The following is a 17,197-nucleotide window of genomic DNA, read 5'->3' as shown; positions in this document are numbered from 1 at the left end:
ACTCACTCTCCAACCAGAAACAGTTAGGAATCAATGCATTCTGCTCCTACTCTCACCAGGATCAGAATATAAGCACAGATTCCAACCTGTCACCTATAAAGCAGTTTAGGCGTTCTGGTGATCAGCAGTCTCCAGGAAATAATGTAACTGCACTCCTTCTCTCACCAGGAGAAAACAGAAGCACCAATCCCAAGATGACTACTGAGAGGCAGAATGTGGGCTCACCAATAACTGGTGGTCTTGCAATAGATGCTTAAAGGTAAGATGAAAAAAATTGTTTGTCCTAAACACTGCAGTTTGAACTAAGCAGTTAGATATAAAAGTGGGTAACTTAAGTTTTAGCTGTACAAAAAGTTAAGTTTTAGTGGAGAGCCACTATTTTTAACAGAGCAAGATAGACTGAAAGGAGTGTGCACTTTTGTATTCTGCTACTATGGAATACATCAGGATGGCCAATAAATTTAAATAGTTAAAGGGGAGTAATTTCACAAAATGATAATTTTGTGCTTACTCACACCAGCCAGTAAAAGCAGAGAACACAAGATATATGGTCAAATTAACATAAGGGGCAGGTAACTAGAAAGACAGTGGTTTTTAAGAACACAACAGTAACAGGGTAGGAAACAAATTCTGTCTGACTCACAACAGACAGAGCTGTGGTCGCTTTTCGAGTTTTGATACGCAGTTAAAAACAGAATACAAGTAAAACACAGTATAAAGTAAACAAATCACAGTATACAAAATAGAAAAAGGCAATAAAGTAATACAAAATACAAGAAATAAAAAGCAAACTAACCTTTCTCTGTTGCCTTTCACCAAGTTATGGCAGAGTCTGGGCGAGCCTTTCCAGTAAATCGCGCCTTCATTAATATTCAAGGCGCTCTGCAGAGGGGGAGCTGCAGACACGGACACAGTACACTCTGTGTAGGACATATACTATTCCTACATGGAGTTCATTAAATCTGGGGGATTATGTTTCTAGCTGTGAATCATAATATTTAAAAATAACAGCAGTTCTTATAGTCTAGTTATACAGATACTGAGTTGATAGAGCATGAAAAAACATTTTTCCTATGTATTACTATTTATATATCAATAATTGATTTGTTTTGTGTGACTGTCAAATTATTTTTTCAAGTTTGTTGTATTAACTCATGCAGCTCATTTTTTCCTTTTTTTTGTTGATGTGTTTGCTGCCTTATTCCCGTCAGAAACAGACTCATTGCAGAATTGAAAGGCTGGACATGTATGCATGAAGCTCTTAAAAACTTTTGGAAATTGCACATTTAAAAGAAAAAATATATATATGTTACGCGTGACAGGAAGCATCTGTGTATTTTCAGACATACATAAATAAGTAAACACATACATTTATCTATGCAGCTCAGTATTTACTTCTTAAAAGCCTCTGATAGCTTCCTGTCCTGCAGGACACACTTTTATTATTTTTTAATGTGCAGCCTCCATTATTTTGTTCTGTAGCAACAATAATGGATGAATTCAAATGTTTGGAAGTTCAAGAACCAGATGTATGTAGTGAATGAGTACTCCAGCAGATGAAGTCGTCAGGAATGGTTTCTGAGTGCACTTCATGCAGTGCTAATGGTTTAACAGGTAGTGCACTTTCCTTTGGTGAAAAAGGCTGTTGGCTTGATTCCCACTTCAGGTAGATGATTTACTAACACTGCAGTGCAGAAAAAGTAGAGTGCTGTACTCCTGCATGAGTTACCTTTGGAGCGAGACCTTAAACCAAGGCCCCATCTGCCTGTGTTGGTGGTAGTTCTGGTAGATGTAAAAGATCCACTGGCGCTACTGAAATGAGTAGGAGAAGTTCTGTGATGCCCTGGGCAAGTTTCCTCTAGTAGTATAAATGCCACCTCAGGTCTCTGCTCAAAATAGGTCTCTAACCTCATAGTACTAACTTAGCCATCAAAAGGAAAACTAAAATGTATATGTTCAATTATAAATATATGCTGAGTTTTTTCACAGAGTAATATCTCAAAACATGACATCCTTATACAGACATACCATAGAAAACTTGCACATTTTTATAAATAATTTTTACATCTGCAGATTAACGCTAAAGAAAGCAACATGAATGAAATGATAAGCAAACCCAGAACATGTACACAAGAGCCTCAGTATCATTTTTAGATATTACTGTTTGAGAGTCAGAACTTTAATTAAAAAATAATAATACATTGCTTGTAGTGAATGGCACAGATCTTTTGAGTTTTGGCTTTGAATGGAAGAGGACTTATTGCTCCAAACACTTCAGTCTGCTTTCTGGTTAACTGGAAGGGGGACTGCTCACTGCAAATGGTTTGAGCTGTTATTATTAACTGAACCAAAAGCAGAACAGAAAATATCTCCTCCCATAAGTTACAGGTTTGAGTCAGAGCTTTATACACATTGGATTAGGTCACTGTGTTTCATCTTAGAATGGGAGGGTGCTGCTTGTTGCTAATGTTTTAAATGAAGTAGAAGGGGACTGCTTGCTGTAGATGTTTAAATGAACCATAACCTGAGTACCAAACAGCTATACCATTAGTCATAAGGGAACTATCATAGTGTGATATCTGGTGTGAATGGTCCTCTATGGAACTGGCTACCTTGATGTGGTATAGGGTTTTGTTGAGTGTATCACAGTTACAAAATGTCAGTTAAGTTTGACTGCAGACATCTCTAAGGAGAAGGACAGCATGGATGAATGGGGGGGGCTGCATGATAACTGGGGATTAGCAGTGCTAAACCTTAGAATACTGGCTATCTTTCTGGTATCATTCTAAGGGGATCCAATATTTGTCAGCATGAGAGGACATGGTTAACAGACCAAGTTGCTTTGCCAAGGATGGCCTGCATGTCTTTCCTCTAGGCTTTTGAATAATGTTTAAAACTTTATTCACCCCATAGTGTCTTTTTAGGCAATGCCAAGTTGACAAACATACCAACATAGCAAAATCAACTCAACTGAACCTCAAGGTAGTACTGCTCAATGCCAGGAGTCTAAACAAAAAAAAAAAACTACATTTCCTCTAAGCCCTCCTCATACTCAAGAATATAAACATCTGTGCAGTTGAGACATGGTTTAAAGGGTCAGAGAATACCCAACAGTGCAAGATACCAGTGCCTTCCACACTTTTAGACCAGTATCTGCACATACAAGGGCTAAAGGAGGAATGCCTCAATATATATCAGTAACAAGCATACCTCTAGGATGGTCAAACAGAATGACATGCTGGAGTTCCCCCATGTGCAGATCACCATAGACAAAATCCTGTACCATATTGTAGAGAGCTGCAGGTCACCTTATATGTCGCAAGAAGTTCACAATGCATACTTGGACCTACTGGAGTTGCTTACCAACCAACCTAACACCCTACCCATTAGAGACTTTAATTACCTCTCTATAGATTTGGAATCCTACATGGCCACAAATCTACAGGTACAGAGATTCTTGGACTTCATAGCTGGACCCTGGAGTCATTATTTAACTATAGTCTTAAAACAGGTTTTGTGCCACATCAATGAAGGACTGCAATATTAATTTCCTTTCATAAGGAAGAACCTTCAACAGATCCTGGAAACTACAGACCCCTTAGTCTGATGAGTCTTATTTGCAAAGCCATTGAAAAAAAAAATATGGAAATTATCAACAAGTACATGAATGACCCCCAGACACTGGATCCATCCCAGTTTGGCTTTGTCAAAGGAACTTCATGTTTACTGAATCTGGTGGGCTTCTTTGAAATGGTCACAAAGGTAATAGAATAGGAAAAAATGGTCCAGACTGCCTACCTAGATATGGATAAGGCATTTGATACAATACATCTCTCTCAGTAAACTTACAGAACTAGGTATAAACCCCTTCATAACACGCTGGATAGCTAGCTGGCTCACTGACAGGACCCAGGAGGTTAGAATCAATGAGGCCATCTCCACAAAGAGGCCGGTCACCAGTGGAGTCCCCCATGGCTTTGTGCTAGGCTCACTCCTGTTTGGCATCTACTTCTCGGATGTCAAAGACCTTTGGTTGGCCAAGTTCGCAGATGATTGCAAACTGGTAGTGATTGAATCCCCTCAAGATGAGAAGACCCTTCAGGTAAAGTGTAATACAGACAAATGCGTGGTGCCAAAGCCATAACTTAAAACTCAGTACCAAGTAATGCATTATACAGGGCATGTTGAAGAGACAGGTTTCTCAGAGAATTCTCATTCTCTGGAGTGAAACAGAGTTCCTCCCTATCCCTATTTAAGCGCTACTTGGACCAGTGGATGGGCAATTGGAAATTCACCCCTGGTCTGGCTTCTATGGCTCTGATGGACACAGACAGTCAGCAAATCACTGCCTATATAAATAACATTTGTGGATTACATTTGGGTTTCTCAGCTAAATTTATAAGGGCCCTAGTGGCCATCAGCCTAGTGTATACCTATGAACAAACTTCAAAAATCTTGCTCCACCCCTGAATGCAAGACATAGTGTTCCAGGAAAGTGTAATACAACTTATACACATACACACACCTACACCCAAATGTAGAGACACACACACACACACGTAGGTATCTACATTTGTCAAACTGTAAGTGCAAGAATTCTGGACAATGCCCAAAATAATTGGGGGACAAAGTCAAGGGCAGATTAGAAAGTCGCTAAAAATTTGCATTAGCATGTATTTTCTAAAGAATATGAAGTCTGAAATTGGAACGTCTGATATGCGGTTTTTAGTCCTCAGTAATTTGCACCCTCCCTTCAAAAATAGCACCTTTTCAAAAGCTAACAGTGGAACGTTTTTTTTTTTTTTACAAATTTTCAGGGCAAATCATAGCTACCACCATTGAGAAAGTAAGTGTTTCACTTTTCGCCAAAATAAAAGCTCAATTCAAAGTACTTCAGTTGCTTATATTGCCTCACTATATATTTCCGTGTTTCATACACAATCAAAAATTAAAGTGTTATTCAGCACATTTAGTAAATATCTGCTATCCTAACATCTCAGGCCATTTGATTTTTTTTTCAGAATGCAATTACTCAAACAAGGGCTGTCCTTTGCAAAGTAGGCAAGTGGTAACCCTAATTTTATGGGGTACAGAACAAAAATATAAAGCAAACAGCTAGACTTTCTCCGAAGCTTTGGGCAGATAACATTAAATACGTCACACGTCAAGGACCTGGACAACGAAGATGCATTTTTCCGTCGCTTAACTTCTTTGACTGTTTCGCGAAGCGTTCCGCAGCTTCCGTTTGTTGCGCACTTCTCATTGGCTGTCGGCTTGTTTGGTGTTTTCGCGGGTTTTCCGTGTTGTCAAGCGCTGTTGTTGCTGGCAAAGCTACTAGATGTTTAGTTGAATTGGAACAATTTAAGTAATACTCCTTTTACGGTCCTGTGGCAGTGTTCTTTTGGTTATTGTTTTAGTTACTGTCAAGCACGTGTACCAGCCATGGGAATTAAGGGCCTGGCCAAATTGATCGCTGATGCGGCGCCTTCAGCTCTCAAGGAGTGTGAAATCAAGAGTTACTTTGGTATGTTTTAGTTGTGTCCCTGTATAATTCTTTCCTCGGTTACAACTGTATAATACAGTAAGGGTTCCTACTTTTTTCGTATTAAAATCGATAATAGGTGCACGGGTGTTCAGTCTAGGACTGAAGGAGGTTTCTACAGCATAAACTTTAAGCGCACAAATAAAACATATATTTTCTTACACTAATACTTGTAGTGTATGTTAAGAATGGAGATCATGTGTAACGGAGCTTGTAGTAATTGCTATAAGCTAAATGTCTGGTACGTATAGCGGAATCATCTTTTATATTGGCGCTTTACTCCGTAGCATATCCCCTGACTCAGAGGTGATCTTTGCATAACATATAAAGCTATGTCAAACCCAAAGCTGTTGGACATGCTACATCTAAAGAAATCCCAATCCTTCCGAGCTACACGTTCTAGGTACCTAAACCTTGTCACCACAATAAACGGGACACGCTGGAGGGATAGATTCCTGTCCCAGAGACTTCCTGTACTCTGCAGCAAGCTACCCTGCAATGTCAAGCAAAGTTCTTCATTAGCACTCTTCAAGAAAAATCTAAGTGAGTGGATGAGAAATAGGAAATACCCCCGGGGATCACTTCTGTGTTTCTGCTGAATGGACAGTGGCACAGGAAAATAACTTTCTTGGGTGGCGTAAGCTATGGAACCTTGCTGGCTAGGCTTACGTAGGCCCTTGGACCGATAGCCTAGTACCTACCTATGAAGCGACTAAGATTAGTGTTTCGAGTTTTATCCTATGTTTCCGAAAGTATTTTAACGACTGCGCTTACTAAATATAAATGTCTTCTTGACCGCACTGTTTGTGGGGAAAGGGAGTGAAGTTGTACAGGTCTTGGTATTTAAAGTTGGTGAATAGTGTTTCTTTAAGATCATTGCCCGTTTTTTCTCCAGTATATCGGAATACATTTGAGTTGTGTATGCATTTGTACACAAGCACCCGATATTTGCACATTATAGTCATGTTTTACTGTACTGTGTTTCGTTTATTTATTGGCATTTGTTTACCGGGATAGTCCATTCTCAGTGGAGGCTTGGGGAGAGAAGCACCACGAAAATACATGATAAACTGTACAATGCAAAGGTAACATTTTTACATAGCAGTATGTTATAATTACACAGTACAAAACTATTCGAAGTAGTTCAAATAAGAGGGTGAGCAATATATTCAATGTAGGTGCAAGCATGTTATGGTAGAGGTTAAAGTTTATATTAAGAGATGGTTGATATTTATTTAAAGTAGGTTGTAGAGTAAAAATGAATATGAATGGGAAGATATGGAGGGCATACTGTGAGCAACTGATAGAGATTAGAGTAAGGCAGAGAGGGTGAGGAATTGAAGGACCATATAGAGAGTAGGTAAAACTAATTCAATGAAAAGTAGTGTGTAGTGGATAGTAGAGGGAAGAGGACCTAGGTTATGGAAGGGGATAGGCTTACTACAGTTACAGATCCAGGCTAAACTGAGGGGGGTTATGCAGAGCTGTTTTGAAGGAAGCAGTGCTTTGGGAGGAGTGAATGATTTGTGGGAGGCTACTCCAAGTTTTAGTAGTTGCCCATGAGTACAGTAGTTGGCTAACCGTTTAGGTTTCTGGATTTGGAGGAGGTGCTGGTTTTAAGATAGATGGAACCTATTGGGATTGTAGTGGGAAAATAAAGAATTTAGGGCAGGGCAGTCCAACGGTTTAGTAAGTAATTTTGTGTGGTGGTTAGTTGAAGATAAGTGAGGTATTGGGGGAATTTGAGCCAGTGTAGTGTTTTTAGGGATGCAGTGATGGGTGGAATGGGGAGTTTGTTGCGAGTTTAGTAATTTTGTTATAGCATATCTCTAGTTTCATTTTGAGTGAGGATTGGAGGTTGGTTAGAAATGGGGCACCATAGCCAAAAGAAGGAAGTAGGTGGCAGCGTGAACCTGTTGTGTAGGGAGAGAATGTTTGTAAAGGAGTTCTAGTTTTTTGTGGGTCTTGCTGATGTTATTTTGGCATGTCACACCTTGCATTCCTGTGTGGGCCATGGTAAGATGTGGAGAAATACTTTAAGACAAAAGATTACGGCATTTATAGGGCGTTATATAACTGGCAAGTGCCAGAATTTGACCTAGTGTTTGAGTATTGTTGAGTATTGTTGAATAATTGAAGTAGAAACATCAGGTTGTCATGATATGACTTGTTAATCGCCTTTTCCAGGCATTTAATCAGAAATATGGTGTTTCTGCAGTGTAATATTCAGCTGTTTTTCTTTCTCAGGACATTACTTTAATCCTGAGTTGGAATTGTAGAGATTTTTATTTGGGGGGGGGGGGCTGCTGAAGACAACAGTATGCATGCATGTGTATGTGGTATAAAATCCATTTAAATATTTGTGGAAGTGAAGTAATTGCCCAAATGTCTTTGTGGAAGTGAAGTAATTGCCCAAATGTCTTTAAGACTAAATTTATTTCTATCGGCTAGATGGCTCTGTTTTCTGATTTAGCAGATGCACGGAGATTGTTTTTCTGGAGTGCAAAGTGCTGTAAATTAGTGTAAAATACTTTTAATGTCAAAACGCTTTTGTCGTTAGACGTAATCAGAAACCTAACACAACCAACCATAAGAACCAAAAACATTTATACACATTTCAACTAATTATATTACACTGTATACAATTATTCAGTCAGTTGTTATCATTTGTTTTTAACTGGAATTTTTCAAATACATTTAAAATATTTAGACTTCCTATTGGCGTTTGACATTAAAAAGTATTTTGTGCTAATTCGGTGTTCTTTATCGTTGTTTGAATAGCAAAATTGCCCCTCTGTGCTGTTTATTCAAATTTTTGGTTGATTGGTTTGGAGTTTCGGAAAGTGAACGATTTTTCTGTGTGTGAAGTGCTGTTGGCAGGCTACTAGAAGTTATGATTCAGCAGTTCCTTGAGAGCCGAAGGTTCCACATAAAACAAATGCAACAAAGCATAAGTTGCTGTTTTGAGTTGACGTACATGTTCATAGTTAGTTACTGGGTTCATGGTACAAGAGACCATTGAAGAACCTAGCCCAGTTTCCCTGTATCCCCAAAGCACTGTCTGGTTAAGTGACTTGCTGAAAGTCACACAATGTGAAGCACCGACAAGATAATTAAATCCAAAATATGTCGGATCAAAACATAACCAGTAGCGTAATTTCAAAAACTGCAACATACACCTCTTTCAAGACCCGGCAGTCCTTGTAAGTCTAACCGCAGCCCAACCATTAAGATTGGTAGAAATATGCACTAGTGGGTTGTCTTGTTTTTGTGACTGTGTTTATTTTTTTAATTTGTTTTTTAGCAGATACACATGTATTTTATGTAGACTTGATCATATTACACACACTTTCTTGTTTTTAGGCAGAAAGGTTGCTATTGATGCATCCATGTGTATCTACCAGTTTTTGATTGCTGTACGCCAAGATGGAAATGTCCTTCAGAATGAAGAAGGTGAAACAACAAGGTATTGTTCTAAAGATCAATTTGTACATAGTTATTGGTGTGCATGTGTGTTTGATGTGATTTGTTATCCATGTGTGACAAATGTTAGTAGTTGTAGTGTTTAGCAGTATTGTGCTGATCTCTAAATTTTTGGATTGAGTAACTTTGACAGGGATCATTTGTCAAGGTAGAACACTGACCAAACAAATGTTTGACTTTTTTGACTGAGACTGATGCAAATGGGGGAGGGGGGTGTGACCATACTCGAATTGTGCGAAGAGAATGCCTTCTTATAGCACTCCTCTAGATGTGAGAGAGAATGAGACTTTGCTCAGAAGAATAGTCTCCTTCCATGAGTGGATAGAAACAATTAGTGATTGGTCTAGTCAAATACTCCAATATCTAATGAAGGTTCTGTTTTCTATGGGGTTATCACAGTTAAGGGCCTTTAAAAGATTGAGAGGGGAATTTGGAAAATCATTTATGGGTGCCAAGTTAATATAGACTTTTTTGGCATTGAGCAATAACTTACTGGAGTTTAGCCACTGCCTTAGCTCGTCTGAAGTTTAGTATCCATTGTATGATAGGTATAAGACCTATCTACGATCATATAATTTGCATAAACGAGTGATAAATGGGGCAGGTCTAGTGGAAGTTAGCTGATAGAGATTGTGAATAGAAGTGGTGTTATGTAGCTCGGTGGGACTCCTGAGTGACTGTAGGAGTTACCAGTCCCGTCTTTACCTGGAATGAATGGTTGGATAGAAAGTCTGTGAACAATGCAGTGGCATCAAGCTGACCTTAATGTCTTGCAGACATTGAAGTAGAATAGGGTGGCTTACCCATGTCAAAGACACTGGTTAAATCAATGAATAGTGCTCCAGTAAAGTGCTCTTTATCCACATCAGTTAAGTTATTGGTCCTGTTTGGTGGAGATCAGGTGGTATTTTTTGTAGGTAAGTTGGTTACATATTTTTCTCCAAGAATTTTATTGAAGGGGGTGGGTAAGCTAGAAATGGGATGGATGTGACTGCAAGAAGAGGGCTTGGTTTCTTTTGCTGCTGGTCTGATAAGATTGTTTCCCAATATCTGGCATAGTAGTGGTGTGGTAAAGCTTGTAAATGTATTTGAGGGAGTGGTGATATTTCTGCAGTGGTACAAGAATCAAGGACAGAACAGTCGGGCACAATCAAATCACCTAGGATTATAATTTGCTCAGATGTGATTTTCTTTCAGAACTAAAAAGGTAGAATGAAGTCAGGGAGGTTGGGTTGTCTTGTGTGGGTAGGTGTGGATGTGTTGAGGCTTGAATTCTGAGGAAGTCAATATACAAGATTACCAACTTGGCTGGGTATGTATTCTGGACTGGATAATTTGTTTGGGAAGGGTCTTCCTGTTCACTGGTTTCCTGCCAGAAACATGTTTAGATTGTAGGTGTTCTGTTTTGAGTTGTGGGTGGCCTGTTTGGACACTTTCATTAGACTTTTGTAGTGTAAAAAGGTTAACGTTGAGGTCACATTCCACATTTTTCAGGCTTCTTCACATGGTTCCATTAGGGATCTTAAGCACTCTGGTGAGCCATTTGGTTTCGGGGTCTTTCATTAGCCTTGAAATCACTGGGAAGTGGGTGTCCTGAAGTGACAGTGTTTATTGGTGGCAGTATTAGCATTGGAAGGGGAGAATATAGGGGACCAGTTGTTAGTAGTGCTTGCGTGTGTCAGTCTGTCTGCAGTTACTCAGCAGACCTATGAGGTTTGCCCCCGCCTGTGAAGGATTAATCGAGCAAGAGTGTAAGAGAGATTTTTTTATATATTTTTTAAAGTCAAGGGCTACTTGGAGTAAATAGATGTTCTTGGTAGTTTAATAATTATGATGCCCAAATATGTTCACTTAAAATTAAAAGTCAGAGGGGATGCTAAGTAATGCAGGAGAAGATTTGCTACACAGTGCTGATGGTAACAGTATGTTAGAATCTCAGAAAATGTTTTTTTAACTAATTATTCCCACTAGGCTAGTGGTCTTTATTTCAGGGAAACCCTGAGCTGGTATTTGTACAGATTAGTGGAAATTTGGTCTTGGCAGTGGATAAAAATCACCTGCTGTCTTGAGAAAGCTCAGATGGGCATAAGACTTGCACTACCACCAACCCAGGCAGCTAGGACCCCTGTTTCAACATTACATTCAAAGGATCGATAACTTTAAGACAGAGAAGGGTCTTTGTGTAATTTGAAAAACTCAAACTTTGACTAATCACTAACAATACCTAATATTTTGTATTTAATATCTGAAACTTTGTATTCAAAGAAAGATTTGCATTTTTAATGTAGCTTGTGTATAAAGAATACCTTGCAAATTTCAGTTCTTTCGGGGGGTGTACTTTCAATTAAGGTGACAAAGTTGCTGAGGCTGCTACTTAAATACTGTCATTAATTGCATGCATGCAGTAACCTATCCTTTCTTTCATCCTGCAGCCACTTGATGGGTATGTTTTACCGCACCATTCGCATGGTTGAAAATGGAATCAAACCAGTTTACGTGTTTGATGGCAAGCCACCTCATCTGAAATCTGGAGAGGTCAGCAAACTACTTTTTAATTTGAGTTAGTTCCACAGGTTGTATGTGTTCACAACTTAAAGTATAAATGCTTGCATTAATGAAAGTGTTGGCATAGAAAAGGTAAATTTATTGGGACGAAAGGAAGTGTGTTAAATTTACAACTGAGAGAATAATTTTATAGAAATAGTGTAGGGGTGTAGAGCATGGGGCAAACATTACAGCATTTTTGGGGGAGGGTACACAAGTGGTGAAATGTACAAAATTAAGAGGACCACTGTGAGGTTGAATTTGTTGGGATAGAGGTTTGTGAGGAAGGTAAGAACTGCACACTTTGGAATTTGAAATTCTGGAGCTGGTGCTTGTGGTCTGTAGACTATGTAAGTTAATAACTGATTACTGAGTTGAACACGGAGGGGTGAAGGAATGTGAGGTTCTGCAAGAAAGTTGTTAAAGGGAAAAGTTAGCAATACTTGGCTTTGGTGTAGGGGGTAAAGGAAACTTGGGAAGAATGCAAGATCCAAGTGAGAAGGTAATTGGAAGGATGAAGGTAGAAGATGGTTTTGGAGTTGGTGAGGGGAGGCAGAATGAAAGCACTAAGGTTGCTGCAAGTAATGAATATTTGGATTGTTTTGGTTAATGTTTTAGTGTTCACATAGAGGGAATATTATCAGGTGTGTATTGTGGGTTTTGTCAGTTTATTCCTTTTTAGAGGGTACTGTGGATGTTCCATCCAGTGGCTGCCTTTACTGATGCCATAGTTCTCCTTGATTTGTGGATGTACCAGTACTTTGGCTAGTTGCCAGCCCACCTAGGAGTCCACTAGCATATTTTTAATTAACATTTGTTTACTGGAAAAGTCAGACTTGGAACAAAGCCAATTTTCAGCTGAGGCCCAGGGAGAAACGCTGTGTCTAATGTGGGAGAAAACTGGAGCATCTGGAGGAAACGCACACAGATGCAGGGAGGACTTGCATACTCCGTACATAAGGCACACCAACTGAGAATCTAACCAGAGAACCTCTTGCTCTGAGACAACACAACCACTGTACCACATAACCACCTGATACTGCAGTTGCAGTCAGAACCCATGCAGGAGCAAATAGAAGACCACTGCTAACCCATTAACCCTTTGCCTTTATTTCTTATTGTAGCTTAAGGAGCACAGGAAAAAGTGAAATCCTTTTAAATTGCTTGAGCAAGGGTAAAAAAGGAAACTGAGGAGTTATACCACCAGTGGAAGGGAGTGTAAGATGGGCGGTTTCCATTCCAACTTGGTGAAATTTGCCGACTGCTCACAGCCCCAGGAATTAATCCGTGATGGCTGTTTTCTGCACGCTCTTTAAAGGCAGTAAGAGTGCAGACAAGTTGGAATTGGTCTTGCATGGAACTGAACATCTACAGCTGGTGGTGGTCTCCAGACTATTTCTTTGGGTAATACCCCCCCCCCCAAAAAAAAAGCATAATTCTTGGGAACTTAAAGAATGCAACAGGAATTGCATTCCCCCAGTCAAGGGGGGAGGTGCATGCTTTACAGGCCAGTAAGTGTGTGTTTGTTTTTTTTTTTCAGGATCTGTCTTGTTTGAGGGCATAAAGTGCATGGATACAAAGTTGCAGAGGTCTGTGATTGAGGATTCCTTTGCTTAACCTTGGGACTCTTAATCTTCTGCAGGTGTATCTTGTATGACTTTAAATAGCTACTGGGGCAGTGACAGTAGTAGCCTGTGCTCATAAAATTTCATACGACCTGTTATGTGGTGAGAAGTGCTGCAGCAGGCTTACTTTCCATGAGCATGCCTTGATGAGGCTGATTAGTTTTTGCAGGGGATCCTAAGTCGCATTATGGTCGCATCTTTTACACTATCCTCTTTATTTTTTATAATGCCCCCCCCCCCCCCAATTGTTTACTGTAATCGGGGACATGATACCCTGTGTCTATAACATATAGACAGTTGACAACAGCAAGTTTTTTTTTCTCCCTCCCTATGCTTGATTACAGTATGTACTACTGATACCTCAATTGTTTTGCTTCATGAGGAGCCAGAAGTAAGAGACATTTTGTGAGGCACTGTGTATAGCAGTTGATGATCTGAGGGTATACCCTTGAACAGCTCCTTAGGCCTTTGTACCCACCTAGTCCATTTCAGCCTGTTTGGAAGCTTTGCTACTATTTGAAGCAATTTGTCTGTCAATGCTATGACATCTCATTTTAAAGAGCATAACATCTTACTAGACAACAAAAGACAAGTAAGGTAGTGATGAACCACATATTAGAATGTGTATTGAGACCTCCATTAATAACCGCATTTTCAGGGTGACTTGTTAATTTAGTCTTGATGTTTTAAGATGTAAATCATGCATGTCCCATCTAATGGGAAGCAGGGGGTAATCCAGTCTGAAAGCCTTGTAGATAACTTAAAGTTGTCTGTCTCATTTCATTGTTCATAGAAACTATACATTGGTAAGGCCAGTCCTCTGACCATATAGAGAGTGGTAGTTAAAATACTAGCTTTTCATTACGAATTATTAAAATAGGCAGTTTCTGTGACTTGTGTTACTTTGATTATAGTGTACTTGTCAAGTTGGATTTGCTGTTAGTGTAAAAAATAAATAAATAAACCCTCATTTTAGTTGGAGAAGCGAAGTGAAAGGCGGGCAGAAGCAGAAAAAAAGTTGGAAGCAGCTCAGGAAGCAGGTAAGCTTCTGTGAAAATACTGTGAGCACTTGTGTAATAAATTGGGTAGAGGCCTGCTTTAATATAGCTACATTTCTAGGCCTGCACAAATTGAATGTTATGTCTAACAAACTGCATGCACGAATAAAATACTGTTATGTCTAACAAACTGCATTTAACTGAAACTTGATCTTACAGGGAGGGAAGAACTTTCAAATATGCACATTTTCTTACATCTCACTTTTTGCATAATGTGGTCACTTTTTGCATAATGTGGTTATGGTAGAATCTTTGGCTGAGGCTTGGTGAATCACTGGTGCAGGCAGTTGTCCTTGGTGGGGGTTGGATTACAGCCATGAAGATGCACATGCTACCTAAACCCTGCTGAGGAATTTTGGTAATGTGCTTCCCCACCTCTGTACATACACCAGCAACCACTGTCCACTGGTACTGCTATCCTTTTTCAGGTAGCAGAAATCAGTGTGGATGTGTGTTTGGTTTAACCAGTTTTAATGTGGTAGTCCTCACTGGGGAGGCGATTGTGTTGCCATGAAGATACTTGAAAATTCATTCACAATGCTTGCCATGGTTTCTGGAAGTTCTTTAAAAGATAGTGTAACCGGAATAATGGTTAAGCAGCAGTAGGAACTGAAATAATGGTTAAGCAGTAGGAACTTGAGTGTACTTCAGCTGTACCTTGTTCTTGTCAAGCAGTGTATCTCTAGCCTTCTTTTTAAGAGGAACCTGGACAACTGGATGGTAAACAGAAAATACACCCCTGGGATCCACCTGTCCCTGCTGGACAGGTGGAACAGGTGCTGACTTTGAGGGAACATGGGTGAAATGTTTGGCTAGACTTGTGCCTCCAGGCCAATAGCCTAGCATCATCTTATGAACCAGTTGAATGGGGTCGAGTAAAAGGGGGGGGTTATGGCGATAAGACTGGACAACTGATTTGCCATTGAGGAACGTTCACTGCTTTTGCTGTGTGTTGTAAACACTGAGGCATAATATGATGTGCTGCAGCTGCAGAGCTGCATCAGTATGGTGATAAGGTCACTGACAAGAGTGCATGCAGCCCCTCTACTTATACATTAGAGTAGTATAAGCGTCTCTGAGATGGTCTATTTCTGTGAAATGGTCAAAACGTGCCTGGGAATGTGATTCCAGAGCCCACCTGACCTGTGGTTGCCATTCAAACTGCTGAAATGTAGCCGACATTTGAATACTTCAAAAGTAATGGAGTCCATGCAGAGCAGTAAGGAAGGGTGCTGCATCGAATCGTGTTGTCCAAAATTAAACTGGAGTCCTCAATTTTTGAATTACTCCTTTATTAAGCAGTAGTCCTTTAGTCATGGTTTTGTGTGCATCATCTAAATGCTAATGAATATATTTTAGTCAGGAGATTTTATGCAACAATGTAATTAATCACGTGAGAATTATTGAACTACAGATTGTATTCATGATGTGCTAAAATGAAACCATCGCATTGAGCAAATGTAAAACGGATAAAATGAGGTATCAAACATAACTGAGTTTGACAGTAACAAAATGAATTGCTTTGTTTCAGAATACTTGGACTGTAGTGTGAATGAACTATAGCACTGATATGAGAGGATGGTTCAGTATAATATGAGCAGCAGTGTACTGTCAGCCATGGTCATCAAAATAGTTGCAGGCTGAGTAGTTTGAAACATTATTCACTTGGTTTGGATGATGTGGTAGTGGGTTGTAAGTACTTGTGCAGATCTGTAGAATGCATTTCTCCAGTTAATTGAAAATGGTCTATGAAGTGCTAAATGTTGTGTAAGAAAATGTGATTTCAAGTTTGACTGGAGCAGCAATAGGCTTGCTAACTGCCCTAGAGCCCTTACAAAGCCTAGCCATATTTATCAAGTTACCCTAATTGACAGTGGTTAGGTGAGGTGAAGTTTGCAGAGGTAAGGGTATATGTAGTTAATACAGACTTCTCTATCCAGGAGGGACATGGACACCACCCCAGGATAGTGAGAGTATGGTCACCCATCCATTGATCTAGGTTGTGGTCGAAGAGGGTTGGGGAGGGGCTAAATTTCACATGAATTGGAAGCTTATTCCAGAGAAGTGCCAGTCTCTGGGAGATGTAGCTATCTCTCCAGCATGGCCTGTTCATGTCTGTGGTTAGGTTAAGATCCCTGGAGGAAACGCCCCTCTTACAATTTGATTTACAAATGTGTAGCATTTCCATTAGGGCCGGGGCCGCGATTGTTCTGTAAGCCAGGTACAGGTAACCCATTGGCAACCTATGAGTTTGTACATTAGTGTTTAAGCAAAAATGTGTGTGTCTGTGTGTGTCTGTGTGTGTGTCTGTGTGTGTGTCTGTGTGTGTGTCTGTGTGTGTGTCTGTGTGTGTGTCTGTGTGTGTGTCTGTGTGTGTGTCTGTGTGTGTGTCTGTGTGTGTGTCTGTGTGTGTGTCTGTGTGTGTGTCTGTGTGTGTGTCTGTGTGTGTGTCTGTGTGTGTGTCTGTGTGTGTGTGTCTGTGTGTGTGTCTGTGTGTGTGTGTCTGTGTGTGTGTGTCTGTGTGTGTGTCTGTGTGTGTGTGTCTGTGTGTGTGTGTCTGTGTGTGTGTGTGTGTGTGTGTGTCTGTGTGTGTGTGTCTGTGTGTGTGTGTCTGTGTGTGTGTGTCTGTGTGTGTGTGTCTGTGTGTGTGTGTCTGTGTGTGTGTGTCTGTGTGTGTGTGTCTGTGTGTGTGTGTCTGTGTGTGTGTGTCTGTGTGTGTGTGTCTGTGTGTGTGTGTGTGTGTGTGTGTCTGTGTGTGTGTGTCTGTGTGTGTCTGTGTGTGTGTGTGTGTGTGTGTGTGTCTGTGTGTGTGTGTGTCTGTGTGTGTGTGTCTGTGTGTGTGTGTCTGTGTGTGTGTGTGTGTCTGTGTGTGTGTGTCTGTGTGTGTGTGTGTGTCTGTGTGTGTGTGTGTGTGTCTGTGTGTGTGTGTGTGTCTGTGTGTGTGT

General features: G+C 40.1%; 1 protein-coding gene across 1 annotated transcript in view; it reads left to right on the top strand.

Moving 5' to 3' along the window:
- Positions 1-5,216: 5,216 nt before the first annotated feature.
- FEN1 (flap structure-specific endonuclease 1) overlaps positions 5,217-17,197 on the top strand; it is a 607,423-nt gene continuing 595,442 nt past the window's right edge. Inside the window, exons 1-4 of the mRNA XM_044058601.1 lie at positions 5,217-5,524; positions 8,906-9,008; positions 11,458-11,560; positions 14,171-14,234. Coding sequence (XP_043914536.1) covers positions 5,443-5,524; positions 8,906-9,008; positions 11,458-11,560; positions 14,171-14,234 — 352 coding nt within the window. The 5' untranslated portion in view covers positions 5,217-5,442. The remainder of the gene's footprint in view (positions 5,525-8,905; positions 9,009-11,457; positions 11,561-14,170; positions 14,235-17,197) is intronic.

The sequence above is a fragment of the Protopterus annectens genome, chromosome 16.part0 (assembly GCF_019279795.1).
Source record: "Protopterus annectens isolate FY-2018-M chromosome 16.part0, PAN1.0, whole genome shotgun sequence".
NCBI lineage: Eukaryota > Metazoa > Chordata > Ceratodontiformes > Protopteridae > Protopterus > Protopterus annectens.
Note: the sequence above shows the minus strand (reverse complement) of the source record. Positions and strands in the feature narration are given on the sequence as shown.